The 23500-nt window shown below is 40.8% G+C and overlaps 1 protein-coding gene across 2 annotated transcripts in view; it reads left to right on the plus strand.

The window, feature by feature from the left end:
• Window positions 1-3727: 3727 nt before the first annotated feature.
• The window catches only part of ENPP3 (ectonucleotide pyrophosphatase/phosphodiesterase 3), a 46263-nt gene continuing 26490 nt past the window's right edge, over window positions 3728-23500 (plus strand). Inside the window, exons 1-8 of one of the 2 annotated variants that reach the window (XM_052784372.1) lie at window positions 3728-4036; window positions 9156-9234; window positions 12429-12551; window positions 13573-13698; window positions 15146-15206; window positions 17550-17647; window positions 20298-20377; window positions 20946-21065. In XM_052784372.1, coding sequence (XP_052640332.1) covers window positions 3920-4036; window positions 9156-9234; window positions 12429-12551; window positions 13573-13698; window positions 15146-15206; window positions 17550-17647; window positions 20298-20377; window positions 20946-21065 — 804 coding nt within the window. In that variant the 5' untranslated portion in view covers window positions 3728-3919. The remainder of the gene's footprint in view (window positions 4037-9155; window positions 9235-12428; window positions 12552-13572; window positions 13699-15145; window positions 15207-17549; window positions 17648-20297; window positions 20378-20945; window positions 21066-23500) is intronic. The other variant, XM_052784371.1, reaches the window with a different exon arrangement.

Consider the following 23500-nt stretch of genomic DNA (forward strand, 5'->3'; position numbering starts at 1 on the left):
ACTCTTAAGTATTGATCACATGGATTGCTTTTTTTTGTGTGAATTGTCTTTTGGTAGGGATGAAAAGAAGTATTTTTAAACATGTGAGGCCCTTGATTTTTAAACAGAAAAGTCTTGGTTCTTGGTCAATGTTCATGAAGTTTTATATTCTTATTTTATCAGTGAGAAATTTTATAGAAATTCATCATGTGGGCAGTAATGTTTGTGAAATTAGAGCAATGATTATGTAAAAGTAGCTAAATCAAATATATGAGATCACATCCTGTTCCACTTCCTAAATTATTTTCTTTTATATCAATAGGAGCAGAAATTCACCCTGGGTGTCTACACTGATGATTCACACTCTCAAAGGTCAAATTTGCTACTTCTGTAAATTTCTGTATTGATTTTGGCTGGAATGGAGTTAATTTTCTTCATAGTAGCTTGTATGGTGCTATGTTTTGGATTTGTGATGAAAACAGTGTTGATAAGCCCCCCTTGTTTTAGCTGTTGCTGAGCAGTGCTTTTACAGCCTCAAGGCCTTCTCTGCAGGTCGGCTGGGGGTGCACAAGAGGTTGGGAGGGGGCACAGCTGGGACAGCTGACCCCAACTGACCAAAGGGGTACCCCACACTGAGACAAGGGGATTCAAAAGAATCTCAGTAGACATAATAAGGGGGGATGAAGGATGATGTTTAGCGCTTACATTGTTGAAATTAGCTGAGGCAAAGACAGTCTTTGATAAGAAGAGCTAGTCCCAAGGACCAGCCAGTGAGGTAAAGACAGCTCCTGATAAGAAGCAGGAGCAGGCCCCAAGAGCCAGCTAAGACTGGTCTTGCGGCTTGGGTGAATACCAAGAAATCACTGAGCCTGCGCAAGAAAAAAGGTTACTAGCGGTGACGAAGAGGAGTCATCTATCTTCATCTCTGCGACCACCAGACGACCACCATAAAGAGGCACTGCGCAAGCGCAGTTGAGAGGAGACTATGGAAATGACCTCTCGGAGCTAATTTTAATATGAAGCGGGATAGGTCATGCATATGTATAGGCGTATTGTGAATATGTAACACTTGACTGCATAAACTTGAGACAAACTGCCGAGTCGGGTGCGCACGACTTTGGTGGGACTACCCCCGTGCGGCCCAGCGCTGAATGAACATACCTACTTTACAATCTCACTGATTGTGGAGTCTGTTTTCTGCACGTCAACACCATATGATGTCATACTCAGCAGTAAAACCTTGGGGGAAAAAAGGAGGAAGGGGGGAGAGTCAGAGTTTTGGTGTTAGTATTCCCAAGTAACCATTATGCACGGTGGAGCCCTGCTTTCCTGGAAGTGGCTGAATACCCTTCCCCTGCTGAAGGGAAGTAGTGATGAATTCCTGATTCTGTTTTGCTTGCATGTGCAGCTTTGCTTTACCTATAAAACTGTCTTTATCTCAACTCACAAGTTTTCTCACTTTTACCCTTACGATTCCCCCCCGCATCCCACTGAGGGGGGGGTGAGCAAGGGGCTGAGCTGCCTGCTGGGGTTAACCCACAAGAGTGCTTTTTGATACCCAGTGTGCGGCCAGAAGGGTTCAAGATAACAACAGATTTGATCGGAATGTGCTAGACCGGATTTATAGCTGCTACAGCTGTTTAGCTATTAATCGACAGGCCCCTGCGCTTGCCACAGGACTTGCTTGCTTTGCTGTATATTAGAGTCTAGTGATTGTTTAGTGGCTGCTATTTGCTGTAGTGCTTATCATCTTACTTTGCTGTGCCTGGGAACATTTTGATAACAGCGCTGGCCACGTGCCTGGGCTGGCATATGGCCAGGGCATTGCTGCTGTTCCTATACTGCTGTAGTAGGCATGTTTTAACTACAGTGTGAACTCCAGTTGAAGGGCCTGTGACTTGTGAGTGACTCCACGCTGGAGCAGATGCACCCCAAAGCGTCTGTGTCTGTGGAGAGGTCCACAGTGGAGCAGGTACACCCCTGAATAATAGAATCATAGAATCATAGAATCATTAGGTTGGAAAAGACCTTTAAGACCATCGAGTCCAACTGTCAACCCAACACTGCCAAGTCCACCACAAAACCATGTCCCTAAGCACCACGTCTACACATCTTTTAAATACCTCCAGGGATGGTGACTCCACCACTTCCCTGGGCAGCCTGTTCCAATGCTTGACAACCCTCTCAGTAAAGAAATTTTTCCTAATATCCAATCTAAACCTCCCCTGGTGCAACTTGAGGCCATTTCCTCTCGTCCTGTCACTAGTTACTTGATAGAAGAGACCAGCACCCATCTCACTACAACCTTGTTTCAGGTAGTTGTAGAGAGCGGTAAGGTCTCCCCTCAGCCTCCTTTTCTCCAGGCTAAACAACCCCAGTTCCCTCAGCCACTCCTCATAAGACTTGTGCTCTAGACCCTTCACCAGCTTTGTTGCCCTTCTCTGGACACGCTCCAGCACCTCACTGTCTTTCCTGTAGTGAGGGGCCCAAAACTGAACACAGTACTCGAGGTGCGGCCTCACCAGTGCTGAGTACAGGGGGACGATCACTGCCCTGCTCCTGATGGCCACACTATTTCTGTTACAAGCCAGGATGCCGTTGGCCTTCTTGGCCACCTGGGCACACTGCTGGCTCATATTGAGCCGACTGTGGACCAACACCCCCGGGGTCCTTAAATTGTTGTAACCCATTGTTTGAGTTGCATGTTATAGGAAGCACTATAGCAGAAACCACCTGAACAGAGGACAAGCCTGACAAGAAGCCCTGCAAGTGTGACCCAACCTGAATAGGTTTTGGCAGCCAGTAACTCCACAAAACACACTGCCTCTCCTGTCCTGAGCAACCACTGTAACAGATGGAACCCTAGTCATGGAAGAAGTGAACTCATGGACAGTTTATGGACATTTAACAGGGGTGGCCCATAGACTAAGGGAATGATATCTGTCCATATATCAAAGGGGGCAGGGGGTGGGTTGTGGTTAATGGGATGTATTGCATAATGTGGGACCTGAGCATGGCACAAATGGTATAGAATAAAGGGTAGAGATTGTACAGGTTTGGGCTGCGATGGAATTAATTTTCTTCATACCAGCTCATATAGTACTATGTTTGGGGTTTCTTTTTTATAATTATAAATATTATAAATTACAGCTCATGTGGTGCTCAACTTTAGAATCAGATCAACATTTCAATAGTTATACTTGCATAGCCCTAGTAGGCTATGAAGGTACATTTTCATAACAAACAACCCTTCCATTAAGCACCAAATTGAAAAACAAATAGATTTCAAATTATACTTAAACAAAACCTTTTTATTTTTTATTGAATTTGATTTGGCTCTATGCCATTTTTTTTTAACAAGTACATCTATCACTACTGAAAAAACATGTAACAAGCTGAAAGAAGTATGTGACAAAGATGGATTGAAACTAAAAGTGAGGAATCATCTGGTGCTAAATAAGGGAAGGGATCTGAAAAGATAGGTGTGGCACAGAGCAGGAATTAAGAAACGGTCTGCTTTCATATTTGTTTCATTTAACATATTTAACACTTTCTTTGAAGATAACAAATACTCTGGATGACAAGTTTTTAACCAAATAGTTGAGTACTTGAATTTGTGTCATTTTTGCATTTTATTGCTTAGCAATGTATTACTCCTAATCTCCAGTTAAGAGTTTACCTAATGCTGTCCTTATCTTGAAATGTGACAGACAATTTCTCTGTACACAGAAAATGCTTTTCAGCCTTTGACCTTTCTGAGTCATTTTCCTGCTTACTTTGGCTTCCTGCAGACCTGATGCAAAAGCTAGAATCTCATAAAAAACCTATGAACAAAGTACATACACACTTGAAGAAGGAGTAGCATCTTAGTCGCAGCTAAACCAGCTGGTGAGGCTGAGGAACGCAGCATACACACAGCCAAGAGGCAGATCTTGGCAATATGGAGCTTCAGGATGATATCATCAAGCATCAAAGAGGACATTTGGATGAGGTGTCTTTAAAACCAACAGAGTATGTGAAAAGAAAAACCCTTCTGAAATACAAAGCCATCTGTGCTGTAAGTAGGTGCTGTTCTTCAGGGCTGCTAGTTTAACAATTGTCAAATCTGCAGAATTTTTAGAACTTTTGTTGTATTAACATAAGCATTCAGGGTAGCTTGTTAATTGGTGCTTAAAGTTTTACTGCATGAATGCACTAACATCACTGGCAGATTTCTAAAGTTCTTCTGGTACTTACCAAGCGAATTTGCTTTTTTCTGGCAGTTAACTGCACTTTTTGTTTTACTACGATAACCTGACAGTTCTTTTGCACAGCAAAGACATTGCTTCAATACTTTATTTTATACATTTGTTTAAAAGTGATGTGTTTGTGGCCAAAGCAGCCACAGTTCTTTTCTGCTTACTTTTTTATCTTTGGATATGTCATTAACAAAACAGAACATGTAGGCAAGGCGTTGGTGAAAAACACACAGGAAGCAAGGCATGGGAAAAGACTAATGAACCATTTTGTACAGTATTATCAGTCCCACATCTCAAATATCGTGTCAAATCTTTCCCTCTTCCCCAGGGCTTTAAAAGTCATGCAGCTGCCTTGTAAATAAAAATGTGTAGGGTTTTTGTTACATTTTTAAAATCTTTTGTTGTAGCCAATACACAGTTTCAAGCTTCTGTTTGTGACCAAAAAAGAAACAAACATTAAATATATATATATGTATGTGTATATGTTTGCACAAGCTCTTGCATCTGTAAATTGGAATTTACAGAAAATGACAGGTACTGATTTTAGAAAGACTCAAACTTAATTTTGAAAACAGTCCTATGAAAAAGAGAGTCAAGTTATGACACTCTTCAGGTCTGTCATCAGAACAATTTCACATAGTACTACTTTCTATTTAATGCTGCATTGTGCTAGGATTGCGTAAAATATGAAGGAAATATTGGAAATGGAGAAAAAAAGAGAAGATTAAGAGACATTTTTTTCCTTAAGTCTTCAGTAAAAATAAATGAATCATGAGAAACAATGTGGGAAAAATGGCTAAATATGAAGGAAAGTAAATTATACTTTCAAGAGGTACTTGGAAGAGTAAAGTGAGAAATTTAAGTATCCTAAAACATATTCATTCTTTCAAATGCACTAGTTTTCAAATGCCTGCCTGTATGAAAAAACAAAATCTAAATATTGGAGGTGTAAACTGTTAATATTCTACACCATTTATCTACATTTTTAATAAACTATATGCATGAAGTACTTCCTTGGCAACTTTTTCCTGAAAGCTTAGGCAAAGAATTGTGTACTCACAAATAGTAGTCACACTAATAAGTCCTCCAGAGAACAGAGCATATGCATTAGGAACAACTTTTTTATGAATAAGTAGCTGTAGTCCTGAATTTAGACATAGAAGTTAGCTGTGGGAAGTCTGAAGATTTGAATAGGCGGTACCAATGTTGTTTCACCTTAAGGATGAATGTCCCAAAATCAAGGGTCTTTGTGTAAATGGTGTAATAAATGCAGCATCTCATCTGTATACCTGCTATGAGTTTTTGGTTTTTACTTCAGCTCTCTCATTGCTTGTAGCAGTGAAATGTTTGCTGCTGTAATAGCTGTACTTTCAATTTAGTGTCATCTATTTATTTCAATTACAAATGTGAGTTTTAATGAAAATGGAAGGTAACACCGTAGTGAACTTTAAGGTGAAGAGTGCATGCCCTGGTGATTGCGCTTATTTGAGACCAGTTATCCTCAGGGTACTCCATCCCCTGAGCTGGAAGGTGAGGATGAAGAACAGAATATACCCCCCTTAATCCAGGAGGAATTAGTTAGGGACCTACTACACCATCTGGACACCCACAAATCTATGGGACCCGATGGGATCCATCCAAGAGTACTGAGGGAGCTGGCGGAGGTCCTTGCCAAGCCACTCTCCATCATCTGTCAGTGATCCTGGTCAACAGGGGAGGTCCCAGAAGACTGGAGGCTTGCCAATGTGGCTCCCATTTACAAGAAGGGGTGGAGGGAGGATCCGGGGAACTACGGGCCTGTCAGCCTGACCTCGGTACCGGGGAAGATTATGGAACAGTTTGTCTTGAGAGCACTCATGTGGCAAGTCCAGGACAAGCAGGGGATCAGGCCCAGTCAGCATGGGTTTATGAAAGGCAGGTCCTGCTTGACCAACCTGATCTCCTTCTATGACCAGGTGACCCACCTAGTGGATGAGGGAAAGGCTGTGGGTGTTGTCTACCTCGACTTCAGCAAGGCCTTTGACAGTCTCTCATGGCATACTCCTTGAGAAGCGGGCATCTCATGGCTTGGACAAGCGTACTCTTCGCTGGGTGAAAAACTGGCTGGATGGATAAGCCCAGAGGGTAGTGGTGAATGGGGTTAAATCCAGTTGGTGGAGGGTCACAAGTGGTGTTCCCCAAGGCTCAGTGTTGGGCCCTGTTCTGTTTAATATCTTTATTGATGATTTGGATGAGGGGATTGAGTGCACCCTCAGCAAGTTTGCAGATGACACCAAGTTGGGAGGCAGGGTCGATCTGCTTGAGGGTAGGGAGGGTCTACAGAGGGATCTGGACAGGCTGGATTGATGGACTGAGGCCAATTGTATGAGGTTCAACAAGGCCAAGTGCTGGGTCCTGCACTTTGGTCACAGCAACCCCATGCAGCGCTACAGGCTTGGGGAAGAGTGGCTGGAAAGCTACCCAGCAGAGAAAGACCTGAGGGTGCTGGTTGACAGCCGGCTGAATATGAGCCAGCAGTGTGCCCAGGTGGCCAAGAAGGCCAACGGCATCCTGGCCTGTATCAGAAACAGTGTGGCCATCAGGAGCAGGGCAGTGATCGTCCCCCTGTACTCGGCACTGGTGAGGCCGCACCTCGAGTACTGTGTTCAGTTTTGGGCCCCTCACTACAGGAAAGACAGTGAGGTGCTGGAGCGTGTCCAGAGAAGGGCAACCAAGTTGGTGAAGGGCCTGGAGCACAAGTCTTATGAGGGGTGGCTGAGGGCGCTGGGGTTGTTTAGCCTGAAGAAAAGGAGGCTGAGGGGAGACCTTATCGCTCTCGACAACTACCTGAAGGGGGGTTGTAGTGAGGTGGGTGTTGGTCTCTTCTGTCAGGTGTCTGGAGATAGGACAAGAGGAAATGGCCTCAAGTTGCGGCAGGGGAGGTTTAGATTGGATATTAGGAAAAATTTCTTTACTGAGAGGGTTGTCAGGCATTGGAATAGGCTGCCCAGGGAAGTGGTTGTGTCACCATCCCTGGAGGTATTCAAAAAGCACATAGACGGGGTACTCCATAACATGGTTTAGTGGGCATGGATGATGGTTGGACTCGATGATCTTGAAGGTCTTTTCCAACCTAAATGATTCTATGATTCTATGATTATATGTACTCAGTGAAACAAGACCTGTTAGGTTACTCTGGCAGTGTTATTATCCCTGCCCAGAAAGAGTGGCCGCTGTTCTAGCCCAAATGTGCCCCCTGATTCTTAGTCCTTGCAAACTGGATGTAGGATTGAACTGCTGCCTTCACACCTGGGTTGTCTCTTCGAGGGACTTCAGCATTTCTGCCACTTTGGGCAATCTTTCCAAACACGCTTATTCCATCTGTCTCTCTTACCCAGTTCTCTCACCAATTCCATTTCCATTCCTACTTTTGGGGTATTTCTCCCATACAAAAACCAGGGAGTGAGGAGCAGGAAGAAAGTAAAGGTGGGAGAGAGAAAGTGTGAAGGAAGTAACTTTGGCATTGCTGGTGTTTCGTGTTGCTTGGGAAAAAATCAGTGACATGAGGCTGGAGAGGGTGGGCAGCAAGGAAGAAACACAAAATTCTTGAGCACAGTGGCAAGGAGCATAGCAGCATGAGGAGAAAGTGTGGGGTCTGGAGGAGGCCGTCTGACTGTATCTGTCCAGAGGAAGAGGTATGTGCCATGCCAGACATACAGTTAGGTCTCCTGGTTGTCCCTGAAAGAGGGCTAGTTGGGAGTGTGCCACACTCCTGACTTTCTGGCTTGTGTGCCTGGATCTTCCTGGTCTACGGGAAGGAATAATGTGTGCTTAGACTGTCCTGGTGTGGAGCTGCTCCGTGGCCAAATTGTATGCCCACAGCTGAGAACTGAGCAGCCCTCCCTGCTGCCACACTCCTGCCCAGCACCTGCAAGGCAAGATGGGCAGTAACAAAGAGTGTAGGGTGGTTTTGTGAGCAGGGATGAGCGAAAAGTAACAGGATGGCTTATGTGCACTTGGTTATACTGTAACCACACAGAGTTTTCCCCAGCTCCTTATAATTGCTGTAGTCTCAGTTAAGAGGCTCCATTACAGTAATACTAAGCATGAGAGTATGCCTCTCATTTCTACTTTATTTTGAATCTTAGTAGTTCCTAGTGCCTGGTGGTTCCTGGAAACAGCAGGAGACAAAAGAAGGCTCTGAGGCAAAATGGGAAGTAAACTGTGTTGGTTTATGGTGATTTTCTGTGATATGCATTTTCTTTCCCATCATTGCCTTAGTGAAATGGAAAGTGCATACACTATGAAATACTCTGAGATGGTTGTCACTTTTCACCGCACCTTTCAGCCACCATACATCACCATTCATCTTGAGTGTCCGTTAAGCTGATAGAGGCCTCCTCAACTCTTCCTTAACCTCCCAAATGTTATGCTGCTTTCTGTTATGGGGTTTCCTTGGGCCATTTGTCTCTTTCCAGTTTCCTCTAACCTCACTAATGGGGTGACTTATTACAAGAAACTGGCATGTGGATGAAAACTTGACACCTGCAGCCTCAATCCAACTGAGTCTCTTAAGAAATCCCTGTGAGCATTTCAGGAAAATACAAAAGCTAAATAAAAGGTATTACCTTCTCTTTACACAGATTAAGAATTTGCAAAACAGGTAAATATATTGATTACTTCCTACACTCTTTTCCGCAGCAAAGACTTCCCTGATTACAACATGGGACTGGCCATAGGTTAAAAGTGCGGTATTAAGGCGTTGACTTGTAAGCAGTTCACAAGATTATCATTCTTGTGCCTCTCCTATCTTCAGGCTCAGAATGCCTCCAATTTTTTGATGAACAAGTTCAGAGAAATTATTAGTTCATAAAAGGTAATAATCACATGGTTAATTTCTAATAAACATAACAGTTTATCACAACTGTGAACTTTAATTTTCCTGTGTCTTTGTGACAGGTTCTGCTGTGTGCTTTGGTGGTTGTGTCCCTGGGACTAGGTTTAGGACTAGGACTGAACCGTGGAGACCAGGAGCAAGGTATGTTTATGATACTTTCAGCATAATCACCACTGAAGCTAGAACTGGTAAAGGCCTTCAGCAGAGGCTCTTTCATAGCGTAATGTAAATGCTCTGTGAAAACTTATCACCTGTGAAAATAATAAAGTTCTTGCATTTTTCAAGTTGGATTGTATAAAAACTGTACACTCACAATCTATACTTGAAAAACCTATCCTAAACCACTCAGTGCCTTGCTTCTCTTTTAAGAAGTGCTAAACCTAGTTCACAACAGGTTTGGAAATTTTTTTATATTAATACTTTTAGGAAATTTGAAATAGGGGTTATCTTACTACATATAATATTTTGCAATTATTTAAGCAATTTGTTTAGTAGAAGAGATATCATTGGACCATCTTTGGGACTCATGCTTTGGGTACATTTGGCATAGTTCAGGTGGCTAATGTTAAAACTGATTATGAATTTCTCTGAAAACTTCAATTTCTGTAAAGTTATGGTAAAAAGGCAATAATGGTTTGATTTGGTGGAATGTTGTTTTTTAGTTAGAAAAACAACATAACATTTTGAAGTCAAGGGGTCAAGCCAGATCAGAACAACACACCACATGGTGAACTAAATAAAACACTTCCTTTAGAATCAAAACAATAGTGATCTCATACTAGAGGAGGTCAAGGAAGCACAGTCTCTTTTTCATTCCTAATCAACACATATTGAGGTTGTTTACCTACTTATTCATTAAGTCTTAGCTCCTTCTGAGATCTTTCAACACTATGGGCCTAGCACATAGGATGAGATGGAACTGTAATTGATTTTTGATGACACATATATGGTATTACAACTTCCTGCGTAAAATATGTAGATACCCACAGCTTGAGTCTTCACTGACATTTAGCTGAGGAACTTGGTCATAGTTGTAGTAAGTGAAAGATAGCACTAAATCAGCATGTTAGCATTTCAGTGCTTCTGCAGGTGTTACAGAGCAATCCTAAATAGGGACTGACTAACTTTATTTTCTGCTTTCATAACCAGACCTACTTGGGAAAGATGAATTAGCAACACACAGTATTACACTGCGGAGTGGGAGGTGAAGCCTCAGCCCTGAGCAACATGCACTTTTGTGCAGTTGCATTTGCTATAAGGGCAGTGGGAAAGAGTGTTGCTGTTCAGGAGCAAAAGGAGTCACAGTCGAGACAGGTGCTGGGGGCTTGTGGTCTCAGGAGAAGAGGCCTGGAAAGGAGTCAGGAGGACCTGGCATTCTGTATGTTTAAAAATTAGCACGGAGTTTGCATTTGGTGATAGTACAATTGATGCTGTTTATATGCTCAAGGTACATTTCCTTATACCTCCTGTAATTGTACTGACTATTGCAAATAAGAGTTAATGAAATACTAAATTTCTGACCTCACACAGTTACGTAAATAGTGTAAAGAAATTAGAAGCATGGGTTGCAAATTATGAGAGTTATGAACAGTTCCACTACAGAGGAAAAGGTTTATACTTTTATCTTTATATTTTTTCTGACTTAGACTCACCATTCTATATCATTGTAAATCAGATAGACCATCTGAACAACTTTGAGTTGTTCAAAAGCCAATGGATAGAGGAAAAATTAAATACTCTGAACTTCAGCCAAAAAAGCACAGAAAAACTGTGTGCAGATTTTCATGCTCATTTGTGAAAAATTGTAGCTCTTTCTTGACAGAACAGACTCCAGTCATAAAACACTTAACCCTCAATTACTTCTTTTCATCTCTACTTTTGACAGATCCATTTATGCTCATTACATATATTGTTTGTTATTCTAATTATTTGCAAAGCTTTCTTGCATTGAACAATAGTTGTTGATGTAAGCACTTAAAGCACAAGGTTCAACACGAGAACTTTCTACACGTGAAACAAGCTGCCTAGCTTGAAAAAAATCATTTTAGCTCTACATGGTTTCTACACAGTGGATATTAAAGCCCAAATTTTGTAGGGAGTGCATCCTACAAAAGCATGAGCCTTTTAGCAACTGTAATAGAACTGCACTAGCAAATCTGAGTAGTTATACTTATCCCTGTCTAACGGTGTGAGTGGACAAGAAAGCTGGAAATGTAGGTGCTCAGAGTGGTTCAAACAGTACTTCTGCAATACAGAGAAGGTGGACACAGGGCTTGTCCTTGTGGAGGCTAATGTGTAGCTGCGGGTGATGTTTGGAGATTTGGGGTTGTCCTTGGGTACCCTCAGGAGAGCCAGAGCTCTCCTTCACCCTGTATGAAGGTGGCAGAGTTGTGGTGAGGAAATACATGTCTCCATTTCCAACATGAGGCCCCTTATTTGGACCCTTTCTTTCTTTCGATCAAAACAACAAAACCTGAAGATTTTTAAGGGACGGTGTAACGATTAAGTGGGAGAGGTATGGTCAGAGTCCCGAGTGCACTAATAAGCCTTATGGGCCCTGCCCAGCCCCCCAGGGCTGCCCCCACCCTGCCCAGGACCCCATTTCAGCCCCCTGGGGCCATCAGCCCCTGCCCCAGCAATGCCACAGCAGGGCTGATCTCCAGGTCCCCGCAGCCGTGCCCTGCGTGGCCATGGGTCCCGCTGAGCCAGGCCCACCCACACGCCAAGAGCCTGACCTTGGCCTGTCCCTGTCCCCAGGGAGGTGCCCAGTGCCTGGGGTGCCCTGGCTGCCCTGCTCCTGGCTCGGCGGTGGGACGGGCCTGGGCTGCCAGGCCCTGTCCAGCCACCCCTGGGGGAGCCCCCATGGCTCTGGGTGCCTGGCCTTGGGGGAGCCCCCGTCCCACGCAGCTCCCTGGCAGGTGCATTAGGGGACGTCCAAAGTGGGAGTCGCTCTTCCTCTTGCATCCCAGACCCAGAAATGAGCAGGGGAGATGCCAGTTTCCACCTCCTCATGCTGGGAGGGTGGGACACCCAGGCATTGCCTCCTGTGCCACCGGTCCTGGGAAGACCTGCTGCAGAAACAGCCCCATCACAGGCTATGGGCGAGCACGGCCTGAACAGCCACCAGGACCTTCAATGTCCAGAGGACTTCCTACAGCTTTCATTTCGCCTCGCTGACCCACAGTGTGCTAGTGACCGCATTGGAAAATGACTCAGAAAACAGATTTGGGAAATTATTCAGCACATTTCTCCATGGAACCCGTGTCTGTGATCCATTTAACTGACCTGTCTGGGACAGGGTTATCTGAGCGCTCAGACTGCCTGCCTTCTTACAGTCAGCTGCAGACACAAGTGCAATGAGCCGCACAGGAAGGAGGTGCCTGGCTGCCAGTGCGACAGCAGCTGCAAGGAGCGTCGGGACTGCTGCTGGGACTACGAGGACGCCTGCGTGGAGCCAAGTATGTTCCCCTACAGGCACTGCTCACTGGTTTCCATTTTATTCTGGGTTTGTTTTTTCATGTGATAGTAATAAGAAAAGGATAAACTCTCATATTTCCACAGATATACAGAAGTTATGTCACATTCCCTCAGGGAGGGAAGGATGTGGCGGTGTCAAGCTACTTCTGCACTCAGGTGGCTAGAGGGCCATAACTTGGTGACCTGGCAGGACACAAAGTCTTCCTGTGTCTTTCTCAAATCAGATCCCTGTATTTGTGTCCCCCCTGGATAACCAGAGCATTTGCAGTGCCTATTTCCTGGCCCAGATAAAGCTGTGGATGAGCATGAGTGGAAATCGTAGGTTATCTTTGACCAGGGCCCTGAAATGATGCCGCTGTGCCGGCACCTCTTGCACTTTTGAAAATGAATGGGTGTTTCCCGGTCAGGTGCGCTCTCCAGCCTCATGCAGCACTCGGTGGGGGCCTGGGCTTGGACGAGTGCACTCATCTTCCAGGGGACAGGCCTGGCTCTGCATTGAGGCCAGACTCCTCTCCAGTTCTCCTCTCTGCTCTCCCAGCAGCTGCTCAGATGTTTCTTCATCCTTATCTCTTTTTCTGCCTGCTTCAGCACTTACATCTCTTTTTTTGCTGTCTGCTGGGAATCATGTGGAAGAGCGGGAAAAAGATCTGTTTCCTTCTCTCTCTTCCGTAGGAGAAATATGGGTTTGATTATGTTTTTTTTAGATCTTCCTGGAAGGGTGGAAGGCATTGAAGAATGTGACTTTGGGGACACCTTTGTAAAACAAATTATTCTATGACTCTGTGTTATCATTCAATGGCCACAGAAATAGGCTCTATGTGTTAAATGAAATCTGGAGCTTTCCTTTCAGGTAAAACTTCTAAAGCAACTCAAGCAGGACATGTAAATTATAGCTTAACAAAAACTCTTTTTTTTTTCTTTACCTGTTTGGGGGATTTCCACACCAAGGAGCTTACATAAGGTTCTGTGAACTGAATCATAATATTTTTTTCCAATTTTCAGCCCAATCTTGGAGGTGCACTAATTTCCGCTGTGGTGAGACACGGATACCTGGAAGTTACTGTTCTTGTTCTGATGACTGTTTGCAGAAAAAAGACTGCTGTGTAAACTACAACAGCATTTGCAAAGGTAAATCAAAAGTCAAAGATATTTATATATAAATTGTCCTGTGAAATAAATAGATGACCAAACATGGCAAATATAAAGGTAGATGCATTTGTTTCTCAAGGTTAGAGTCTTACAGTGATATTTTGGAAAATTAAGATGTTTTGAGGTGAAGCTTTTGATATTTTTGACTGGGAAAAAGATGGTTTCTGGAGAACAATGTGAATGTGTGTCATTCATAAGAAAGACAGAATGTTTTGAATATTGCACAGTATACCAAATGTGGGTTTTTTCGTTGTTTCTTTTCTTTTTTTTTTCAAAAATAGATGGAGACATGTTTTCTGCTTCAAAATTCTTGCAACCCGAAGTACATATTGTAGTAATCATCCCTAATTTAAAATTTCTTGTCCTTCTTGTTAGAAATTAGTTTTCAGATTGGGTTTCCTATGTTTTACTTATTTCTGAATATCTTTGTTCATAGCTGGTTGTTTCATACAGACTCTGGCTAAACACATAAAGAATAGCACTGGTAAAATTGGATTACAGGAATGGTACCTGAGGAGTATACCAGTGGCATAAAACATGGTATCTGTTACCAGAATTCCTTTATATTGTGAGGTGAGAGATTTAAGGCAACTCCTGCAAAATTATATTTGTCACCTAAATGCAAATTAAAGCTAAAAGCAGTCAGGAGTTTGACTAGGTGCTAAATTGATTGAGTTGACGTAGTTAAGGTTGCTGTACATCCCTGCCTTTGGCTGCTTACTGGGAGAGAAACTTTCTGTGGTGAGCTGAGAACTTCAGCAGCCACTGCTTCTTCTCTTCTTTTATATTTTTTCCTTTTTGGATGCTTTTCTTCTTTCTTCTCTTGTTGACCTCCCTTATTTCTTCCAAAGAGATGGGCAAACATTATCATAAATGAGTATAGCTGTGAAGCAGGTAGAGAATATTCAAACAGGAACAGAAAGAATTACTTGAAATTTGGAAGCCATGGTCAACAAGGAAAGATTGAAGGAGTTTGGACTCTTTACAGGAAAAAAAAAAAAAAAGAAAAAAAGCTAAAGGGAGCCCTGGTAATCATCTCTAAATATGTAAATGGTATCTGCAAAAAAAGAAGTCAGTAATCCAGTGTGGACAGGATACAGTTTAAATGTTATCCATTTAAAACCAGAGAAAACTTAAGCTAAGCTTTCATCGTGATTTCTTCTCCATTTTGTTTGTTTGCTTGTCTGTGTAGTATATGTTCTTTGTTTTTAACTTACAATTGTAAGCATTAGCCCTTTCAGGGTTTGGAGGCCTAATAGGTTGCACTAAATGGTTTCTAAAGGTATCTTTAGACCTACATTTCTATAATTCTGTTTTGAAGCAGAAAAAGTACCAGGAAGAGCTCTGAAACGATCAACCAGGAAACTTCTTTGTTGTTTGTGGGGGCGGGTTAATGCTGACTCACTATTTTCTTTTGTCCTTCTAGGTGAAATACCTTGGGTAGAAGAACCATGTATATCACTTGAAACTCCTCAGTGTCCAGCTGGGTAGGATAAAATAATTTTGTCTTCTTAGCAAATAAAATCATTGTGATGGTCAGAAATACTCCAGTGGCCTGAAGCAGGTCTTCATGAGATTTTCATATTTACTGAGAATAAGGTTCCTGCCCTGAGGAATGTTCTATAGAAGCAGTTTGTGGCTAGAAATGTTTTTTCTTTCTAAAACCTTTGTCATTTTGTTGCATGTTCATTTATCATTTACAGTTTGGAGCAGAGTACAGGAGTTCAAATCCAGATCGAAAGTCAGTTTGCAAAGACCTGGAAAAATTACTGGAGTTATCTCAGGGTTCATGTGTCACAAATTGTCCATAGTCCATTTTTGTTACCATATTGGTTTCATGACAATTCAGATAAATCACTTTATGCAAGGTGTAATAACAGTTAGACTCTGTGATTGCAATTCTTTATCTAAGTAACAGAGATTTCTTTACTTGAATTATCTGTGGGAAGAAAGGTGTCTTAAAAAGGAAGCTATGAAAGTAGTTGTATATCTACTAATGCTGAAACACGGTAATTCTGATGTCTGCTATTTGTGCAGTATTGCAGAATCATAGGTAGAGGCTAGGCAGAAACACAGTTTAAAAGTTGTTCTCAAAGAAAAATGGATTCTTTTCTGGTTCCATTGTGCTATTTGTGATATTATCCATTATTCTATCTATTTTACTGCCAGTTTAGTTTAATTATAAAAATAATACCTTTAGTATTGTGGCCTCTTCATGGGTTCCTGCATGCGCCTCCCAACATAGGTGTAAAAATATACTTTATAGGTTAACAAATAACTTGCTGAATTAACACAGTTTCATAGGCTAAAGCTTAGAAACTAGTGGAGGAGGGCTTCTTTAAGTGCTGTAAACAGCATTGCTATATAAAGCTCCATTTAATTTCAGATTCAGATCAGGAAGCTGTTTTACACAAACTGTTTTTATACAGACTGTTAATGCCAGTGTAATTCTGTGTTTTGAAAAGACCACTGTGAATGAGAAACAAATTGGGATAGTGATTACTGCCTGATGTGAATATATAAATTTTTTTAATAGTCATCACTCAACGTATTACTCAAAAAAATGGTTTCGTGTAAGTTATCAGTAACTGCATTTTATCAATCATTTTCTCTCCCAGTATTTTACAGGCTTATTTAGTGAACCATTCCTATAAATTACAAATAGTTTGTGTTTTATTAGATACTATGTGTAGTGAAGCCTACTTCAAACTACATCTTTAATTTAACTGTATGTTTACAATTTTTATGTTTCTTTATATGTTTCTAAGGAGACTGTGCAATATGTAATGATGGTTAACAAAAAGACTGAATTTTCAGAACTAGATGACTTGATCCTACTGATTTTGTCACTTGGTGTTATGAAAAAAGGTGCAATAGTACCAGCACTTCATAACTGCTAATGCATTTTTCTTTAGGAGTCCTTTTAGATTGGCTAGGAGAAAGCATGTTTAAAAGCTTTGAAGTTTACTTTCACAGCTAGCACCTCCTACTTAGAATTTTTATAACAAGAATTTAAACACTGTTCTAGAGATCAGCTGCAGTTTGTGTCTATTTTATCGTACCTACATATGAAGTCAGATCTGAGGCTTTTATCCTTGTTTCTTTACATAAAGTCTTACCCTAAGCACATTAGCAGATGCTGCATTCCTTTTGTAGCTTTGAGTTCAGTTTGTCAGGGGCCTTGAGGCAAAGAAGCATTCTCCATCTCCATGGGAGCTGGGAAACTTGAAAGATAAAATCCACAAAGAACATGGGTTGCTTAGTGATGTCTTCACAAAGGAAATGTGGTAAGGTAAGGGGTTAGCACAAACCTGGCATTGCGAAGAGATTACATTTCTCAACAGTGAGGCCAATTGACCCTTACTGCTTGCTGGGTGACTGTTGTACTTTTGCAGTCCTTGTGCAGCTGCCCTGAAAAATTTTTTAAGATGCATTGAGATACAAGAGACAGAATTCAGCCCATTACTATGTACAGAGGTACTTTGGCTGTTCTCTACTCTGGGTTGGTATTTGGATGCTAGTCTGCAGCATTTGTATTTATTTGTATTTGTAATTAAAAGATTAACAAAAACCTGATTTTTTTTTCTAGGTTCTGTATATACTGAGTAGCTTGTATATTTTTCCTCCAACGTTTTTTTTTTTCAGGAGGATTGTGTATTTGCTCTCAAATATTGAACTATTTGTTTATCTCACACTGTGATATTAATTCTGGGAAGTACCTGGAAATTCTGGATCCTGCTTTTAAAAGTAGAATTTATTTTGTTAAAGATCTTAACAAGTCACCAACTTTCCAAACTCCTTTACAATGACAAACTCATATTTTCTTGTAGGTTTGATCTGCCACCACTTATCCTTTTTTCAATGGATGGGTTTAGAGCAGAATACTTGCAGACTTGGAATTCTTTGCTGCCAAACATTGAAAAACTCAGTAAGTTACCAAGAGTACTTTGACTATTTTCTTTAAAAGTCTGCATGCAACCTCTCCAATCCCTTTTGCTGCTGTCATGCATATGTGTTGCTCAGCAATAAGAAAAACACAAATCAGGTCTCCCTCATCAGTTGTATATTTTCATTATTATATGTTCTATATTAATTCTTGCATTTGAGTGCATAGCAAACATGACTTTTTTTTAACAAGGCCTCTAATACTGTTCAGCAGCTTTTTATTAAATAAATCATTTGAAATATACATTAAAATACAGTTTAAGACTGAAAAAAGTTCCAGAGAAGGATTTCCTGCATTGTCTGTACTGCATTGAAAAATTCTAACTGGTAAGGAGATTATCATTAAAGTATAATACACAGAGAAAATGCATAGGGTTATTGGGAAATTTTCCTCAAAGATGTACTTTTTCAAGTCAGATATTTTAAGATATTAAAGAGAAGCTGCATATTTAAAAGTATGTCCGTGAATATTATTATATTAGACTTAAATGCAATGTAATTTACATACTGGTATAATTTCATATATTGATATGATTGCAGTAAGGTTCAAGTAACTGTTTCCCAGTATTTCTGAATATTGGGAGAAAGAGTAAGTTGAAGATCTTTAGCTTGTGCTGTAAAGGGCTCTAAAAAGTGGGACCCATTAGTGCACACTTCCTTAAAATTTCCTGAATATTTTAGAGCTCAGCTCTCAAGATACTTTGTACCTGGACAAAATGTCTGCATATTTATTCATTTCTTCTCAGCAGTAATAGTCTAAATTGACAGTGTTCATATCTGTTCTGAATCTATCATATTCTGTTTCTATTGTGCTCATTTAAAAACTTAACACGGATGTTACAAAGTACTACATTTTACTGAATGGTTAACAATCTTGTTTATGGATACTGAGGGTAACCAGAAGCCTGAACCTGAAGCAGTGTGCAAACCTGACTTCTTGTGCAAATATTTTATTCTTTGATGTCATTCTGACTTTGGAAGGCATTTGAATCAGTGAAGAACTCATGCATGCAGAAGTCAGTGTTCAGTTCCAGTCTTTTGAAACAGGTGAAAAGGAAATGCCAAGTTGACAAAAGGCATGAAAACCATGCTACGTGTATGTTTCCAAGAAATCCTTTCAAATGAAAACAGATCTAATTCAGCATTACTCATATTTGTTGTCAATTTTAACAATTGCTTATGCACATTCATGCTTATACTTCTCAGAAATCTACAGTGGAAAGGAAAGAATTCCTTTCTTTGCAAAAGAAAAAATGTAATGCTGATTTGTAGCATAAAATATTTCCTCTCTATTAACTCCCTTAACCTAGGATTTTCGGTAGAACTAATCAAGCTAGTTGTTATAGAATATGTACACTATGAATGTAGCTTCTCTACCATCCAAGAGAAATCCATATAAAATTATGCTGATTTTCTGATGTATTTGTCAATTATTCAGCCCTTCTTTAAACACTCTTTAAGCCTTTTTTTTCTGTACCACACTGGAACAGTTTTGTTGAATAATTTCAGGCTTTCATTGTTTAGTTGAGGTTGTTTAGTTAAAATCAGTTTCTGTTCTTTGACTGAAATGCTGTACATCAAAGAAGAAAGTGTGTTTGAGTGTGAATCAAATAATCATCTGACTACAGCTTAATAAAGAACTGTTCTCCACGTGAGTTAGATTAAAAAATGGCATTAAGGCATCTTCCAGTCTTTGCACCTTTGTTTTGTGGGTAAATAAGTTGGATACTATAGTGCATTTAGATATTACAGATGTTCAGGCGTGGTAAGTGCCTTAGATTGCTGTAAAGTGATGCATGTTTGGAGATAAAGGTAGGATACCTGGGGTGGGATTCACTCCAGAGCAGGAGACCTACAGTTAGATACATTCTTGGAGGTGTCTGTGTGTGAGATGTCTATATGCTTATTGTAGTCAGTGCATTTATGGTTAATACAGTCTGTACAGAGCAGTGCAAGAGCCTAGAGAGCAAGTCAGCTCAGGTGCCACGGGACACGTTGTTGCCTTAACCTATGTTTCTAGTATACTTCAGAGTGCTGTGGCACATCCTAGGTGGCCTTCAGCAGTTGTGACAGGAGGACACAGATCTCCTGGTGATCTTGCATCAAAACTGCCAACTTTCATGCAGATGTCTTAGATAACTGAAGATATCTAAAATGGCACCAGATGCCAGTGCTTAAGCAACTGAGTCCTTCCCATGCATCTGGTCACCAGAGAGCTCTACAGAATATCTTGCCTGGGCTGACCTGAGGTTTTAGTCTCATTGCATAAACATATATGTCTAGTGCCATTTTGGATCTCAGAAGTATCTGAGACACTCGTTTGGGTTGGCAGACAGGATGTAGGAGCAGCATCTGAAGGCCAGGCAGGATCATTAAAGATGTCTCAAATGGCCCTAGGCATCTAGGCTTTAGGCAGCTGAATTGAGTGTCCAGGGTCCATTGACTGGAATGGGATGGTAGGCCTAGCTCACAAGGAGACACCAGAATGTACGCGTCTTAATTTGGAGTCACATTTCCCCTCTAATACCACAGCAACTTACTGTGGCGATTTTTTTTGTTTGTTTTTAAGACTGTTAGTTTTCAATTTAAAAAAATTATAAGCAAATTTATATTAATTCCATGATCTGTTGCAGAAACATGTGGCACACATTCAAAATACATGAGAGCTGTTTACCCCACAAAAACCTTTCCAAACCACTATACTATTGTCACAGTAAGTGAGAATTTGCTATTTTTCCTTTTCGTTATCTGGACGACATAGAAAGGATTTTGTGGTGCCAATCTTTTTGTGGGACATGGGAACTCAAGCTATAGGAGTAAAAGAGAGAGATGCTGAGAAAGTACATACAGGCATGATCGATGTGGCTATATAGGCATGCTATCTGATTCTGGCCTGTAAACTGGTTATTCCTGATCTTTGTCAGTCTAATTGTATATGGGTGAGTATGTGTGAGGACACAGCCAGTTGATGAGAGTGTGTGTTATGATGGGTTTGGCAGCTGATATACAGCCATATGACATATATGGTACTTAATCTGTAGCACATCAGGTTTTAACTGGGCTGGGGAGAAAATGGGGAAATTCAAGGGAACTTGACAGGCACACTGAGTTTATTGGCAGGAATCTGATGATCTGTGTGAGTTAGGAAAGCATGTTCTGTTTCTGTGATAAAACAGCCCTAAAAATAATTGCAACACTGCAACAGTGTGCATTGCAACATAGTTTATGCTCCATTGGATTTCAAGATTCAGTGGGTTTTTTTGTTTATTTTCATTTTGCAGGGATTGTATCCAGAATCTCATGGTATTATTGATAACAGCATGTATGATGTAGACTTGAACAAGCATTTCTCGCTTTCGGGGACGGAAAAATTCAGACCTTCATGGTGGAAGGGACAGCCAGTATGTTTATTTCTCATTGTGGTATTCCTTTAAGTCTCAAGTGGCTCATGTGCCATGTTATAAAACAAAACAAAACAAGGATGAAATGCAAAGCTGTGTGATATATTTGCAGTATGTGCTAAATATCCTGTAGGCTTCGTATTACACGCTGCCTACAAAACAGTTTGCTTTTCATGAAAGTAAAAGAACTCTTACAGTGTTAATTCTGAGACTTAAAAATTTCACTTGATGTGGTAGTTAGTAAAAAAGACTTAAATATTTTGGCTAGTATTGGAATTAATCTCTTGCCACAGGACACCACTGTAAATTTTTTATATGGTTTTATTGTGGGATATTTTTTTGTTTGTCTTTTGACAACTAGCTACAAAATGAAATATGAAAATCTACTTCCAAATTATATCAATTTACAAATACACTTACAAAGTCCAGGCATATAAAAGCAAGGAAGAGAATAGCAGAGCTTAATTTCCAGCAAAATGAACATTTGTGTATAATGTATGGCACATTTCATACCCCCCCCCATTGTGCCCATGGTTATGATTAATATTATTCATTTACTAGAAATATCAAGCTATAATAATGGTACAAAAATATAAAAAATACACATGTATATAGTACATGTATATACACATGTATATAGTATATCTACTTAAAATACATTTATATATTTATTTACGTGTGTGTGTGTGTGTGTGTGTATGTCTCTGTAGTCATGTTTGTAGTGTGCTCAAGTACCCAGGTTTTTGGAGCTATTGTTTCATGAAGGATTCCATCAGGTTCATAACAGAACCACAGCTGCACTCTTTAAGATAAATAGAAATATGCCCTCTTATAATAAAGTCATATAACTAGAATCCATATCTTAGAATAGAATAGAATAGAATAGAATAGAATAGAATATTTCAGTTGGAAGGGACCTACAATGATCATCTAGTCCAAATGCCTGACCAGTTCAGGGCTGGCCAAAAGTTAAAACATGTTATTAAGGGCATTGTCCAAATGCCTCTTAAACACTGACAGGCCTGGGGCATCAACTGTTGATGCGGAAGTCACGGACACTGCGCACAATCAATATGATCAAGCAGATGCCCCTTTATTGCCAAGGTAGCTCGGTTTATATATTCATTCTAGTTACTGTTCACGCATAAGCAAATTAGAGATTGGTTAGCATGAGCTGTCCACGCGCCTAGTTACACCTAGTGATTGGTTATAACAACACTGTACACGCGCATAAACATAAGGCATAATTAGTTGTATTAACTAAAACATGCGAAACTTGTCTCAGTCTAATTGGTCAAGATAAGCTGTGGAATTGAAGTTCTTTGCCAAGTTCCCTTTATCGTGGAATGCGCACCTGTGTTTTTCTAATTGGCATCTTTCTTTTTTTGTCTTCTTGTTTATTCTGTTCAAGGCCTTCTAAAGGCATCTGGAATGCTCTTACTACCATTAGCTAAATATGTGTCCACAAGCAAAGCATCCTTGAAGTCTGCTGCCTACAAAACATCCTTGGCTCACAAATTGATCAATTCTATCGAGTCTGGATTGTTCACTATGTGCCCATTACTTTCCAAGTATCCCACAAATCCCTCTTTTTGTTTTTGAACAATCCAGACTTTAGCCATTGCATTCTGTACCATCCTTCCTAAACAACTGAGTATACAAGGGATAATTAATAACAAGACTACTAATACTAACAAAGCAATTCCCAACATTTTTAACAGATCTCTTATCCATCCCATAATTCCCCAATGGGTAAACAGCCTGTCTAACCATCCTAAACCATCACTAACCTGCAGTTTTTGAACTTGGTCCTTCATTATTTGTATAGCTTTATGGACCGATTCAGAGTGATCAGATAAATTCATACAACACATTCCATCTAAATCTTCACAACCATGACCATGAGCTAGCAATAGAAAATCAATAGCAGCTCGATTCTGCAACATTGCATGCCGTCTTGCATCGCAAACTCAGCCCAGCAATCGGTAGGTGCCAGCTTTACATGGGCGTCCCCATGGAGGCAACGATGGCCTTGCCGTACACCAGCCCGATGCTCTTCGGAAAATCCCGGTATTTATACATTTGCAGAGGATCGGATTTAAGCACACGTGGCCAGCGGGTGCCAAAATCCGCCTTGGTTGCAATATGGGGAGCCTATGACGCATACGCTCGCTGGCCAGGCGCGCTGCACGAGTCATAGCCATCCTGTCTACTGGTTCATGGGTTTTGTGATGCGGTTGCAATGCACAGAGAATCTTGACCTGTTATGTTGGCCAAGGTAACCTACAAGATCTATGAGCACAATTAATTAAACACAGTAAAAGCAACATTATACCTAATAAAATACATAAGAATAAAAGAAACCCCGATTTTTAACAAAGATACAAACCAAGTCCTAAGTCCCCATCCTGCAGCTAAATGCTGTAAGCCGAAAT

The sequence above is a fragment of the Harpia harpyja genome, chromosome 4, assembly GCF_026419915.1.
Source record: "Harpia harpyja isolate bHarHar1 chromosome 4, bHarHar1 primary haplotype, whole genome shotgun sequence".
Lineage (NCBI taxonomy): Eukaryota > Metazoa > Chordata > Aves > Accipitriformes > Accipitridae > Harpia > Harpia harpyja.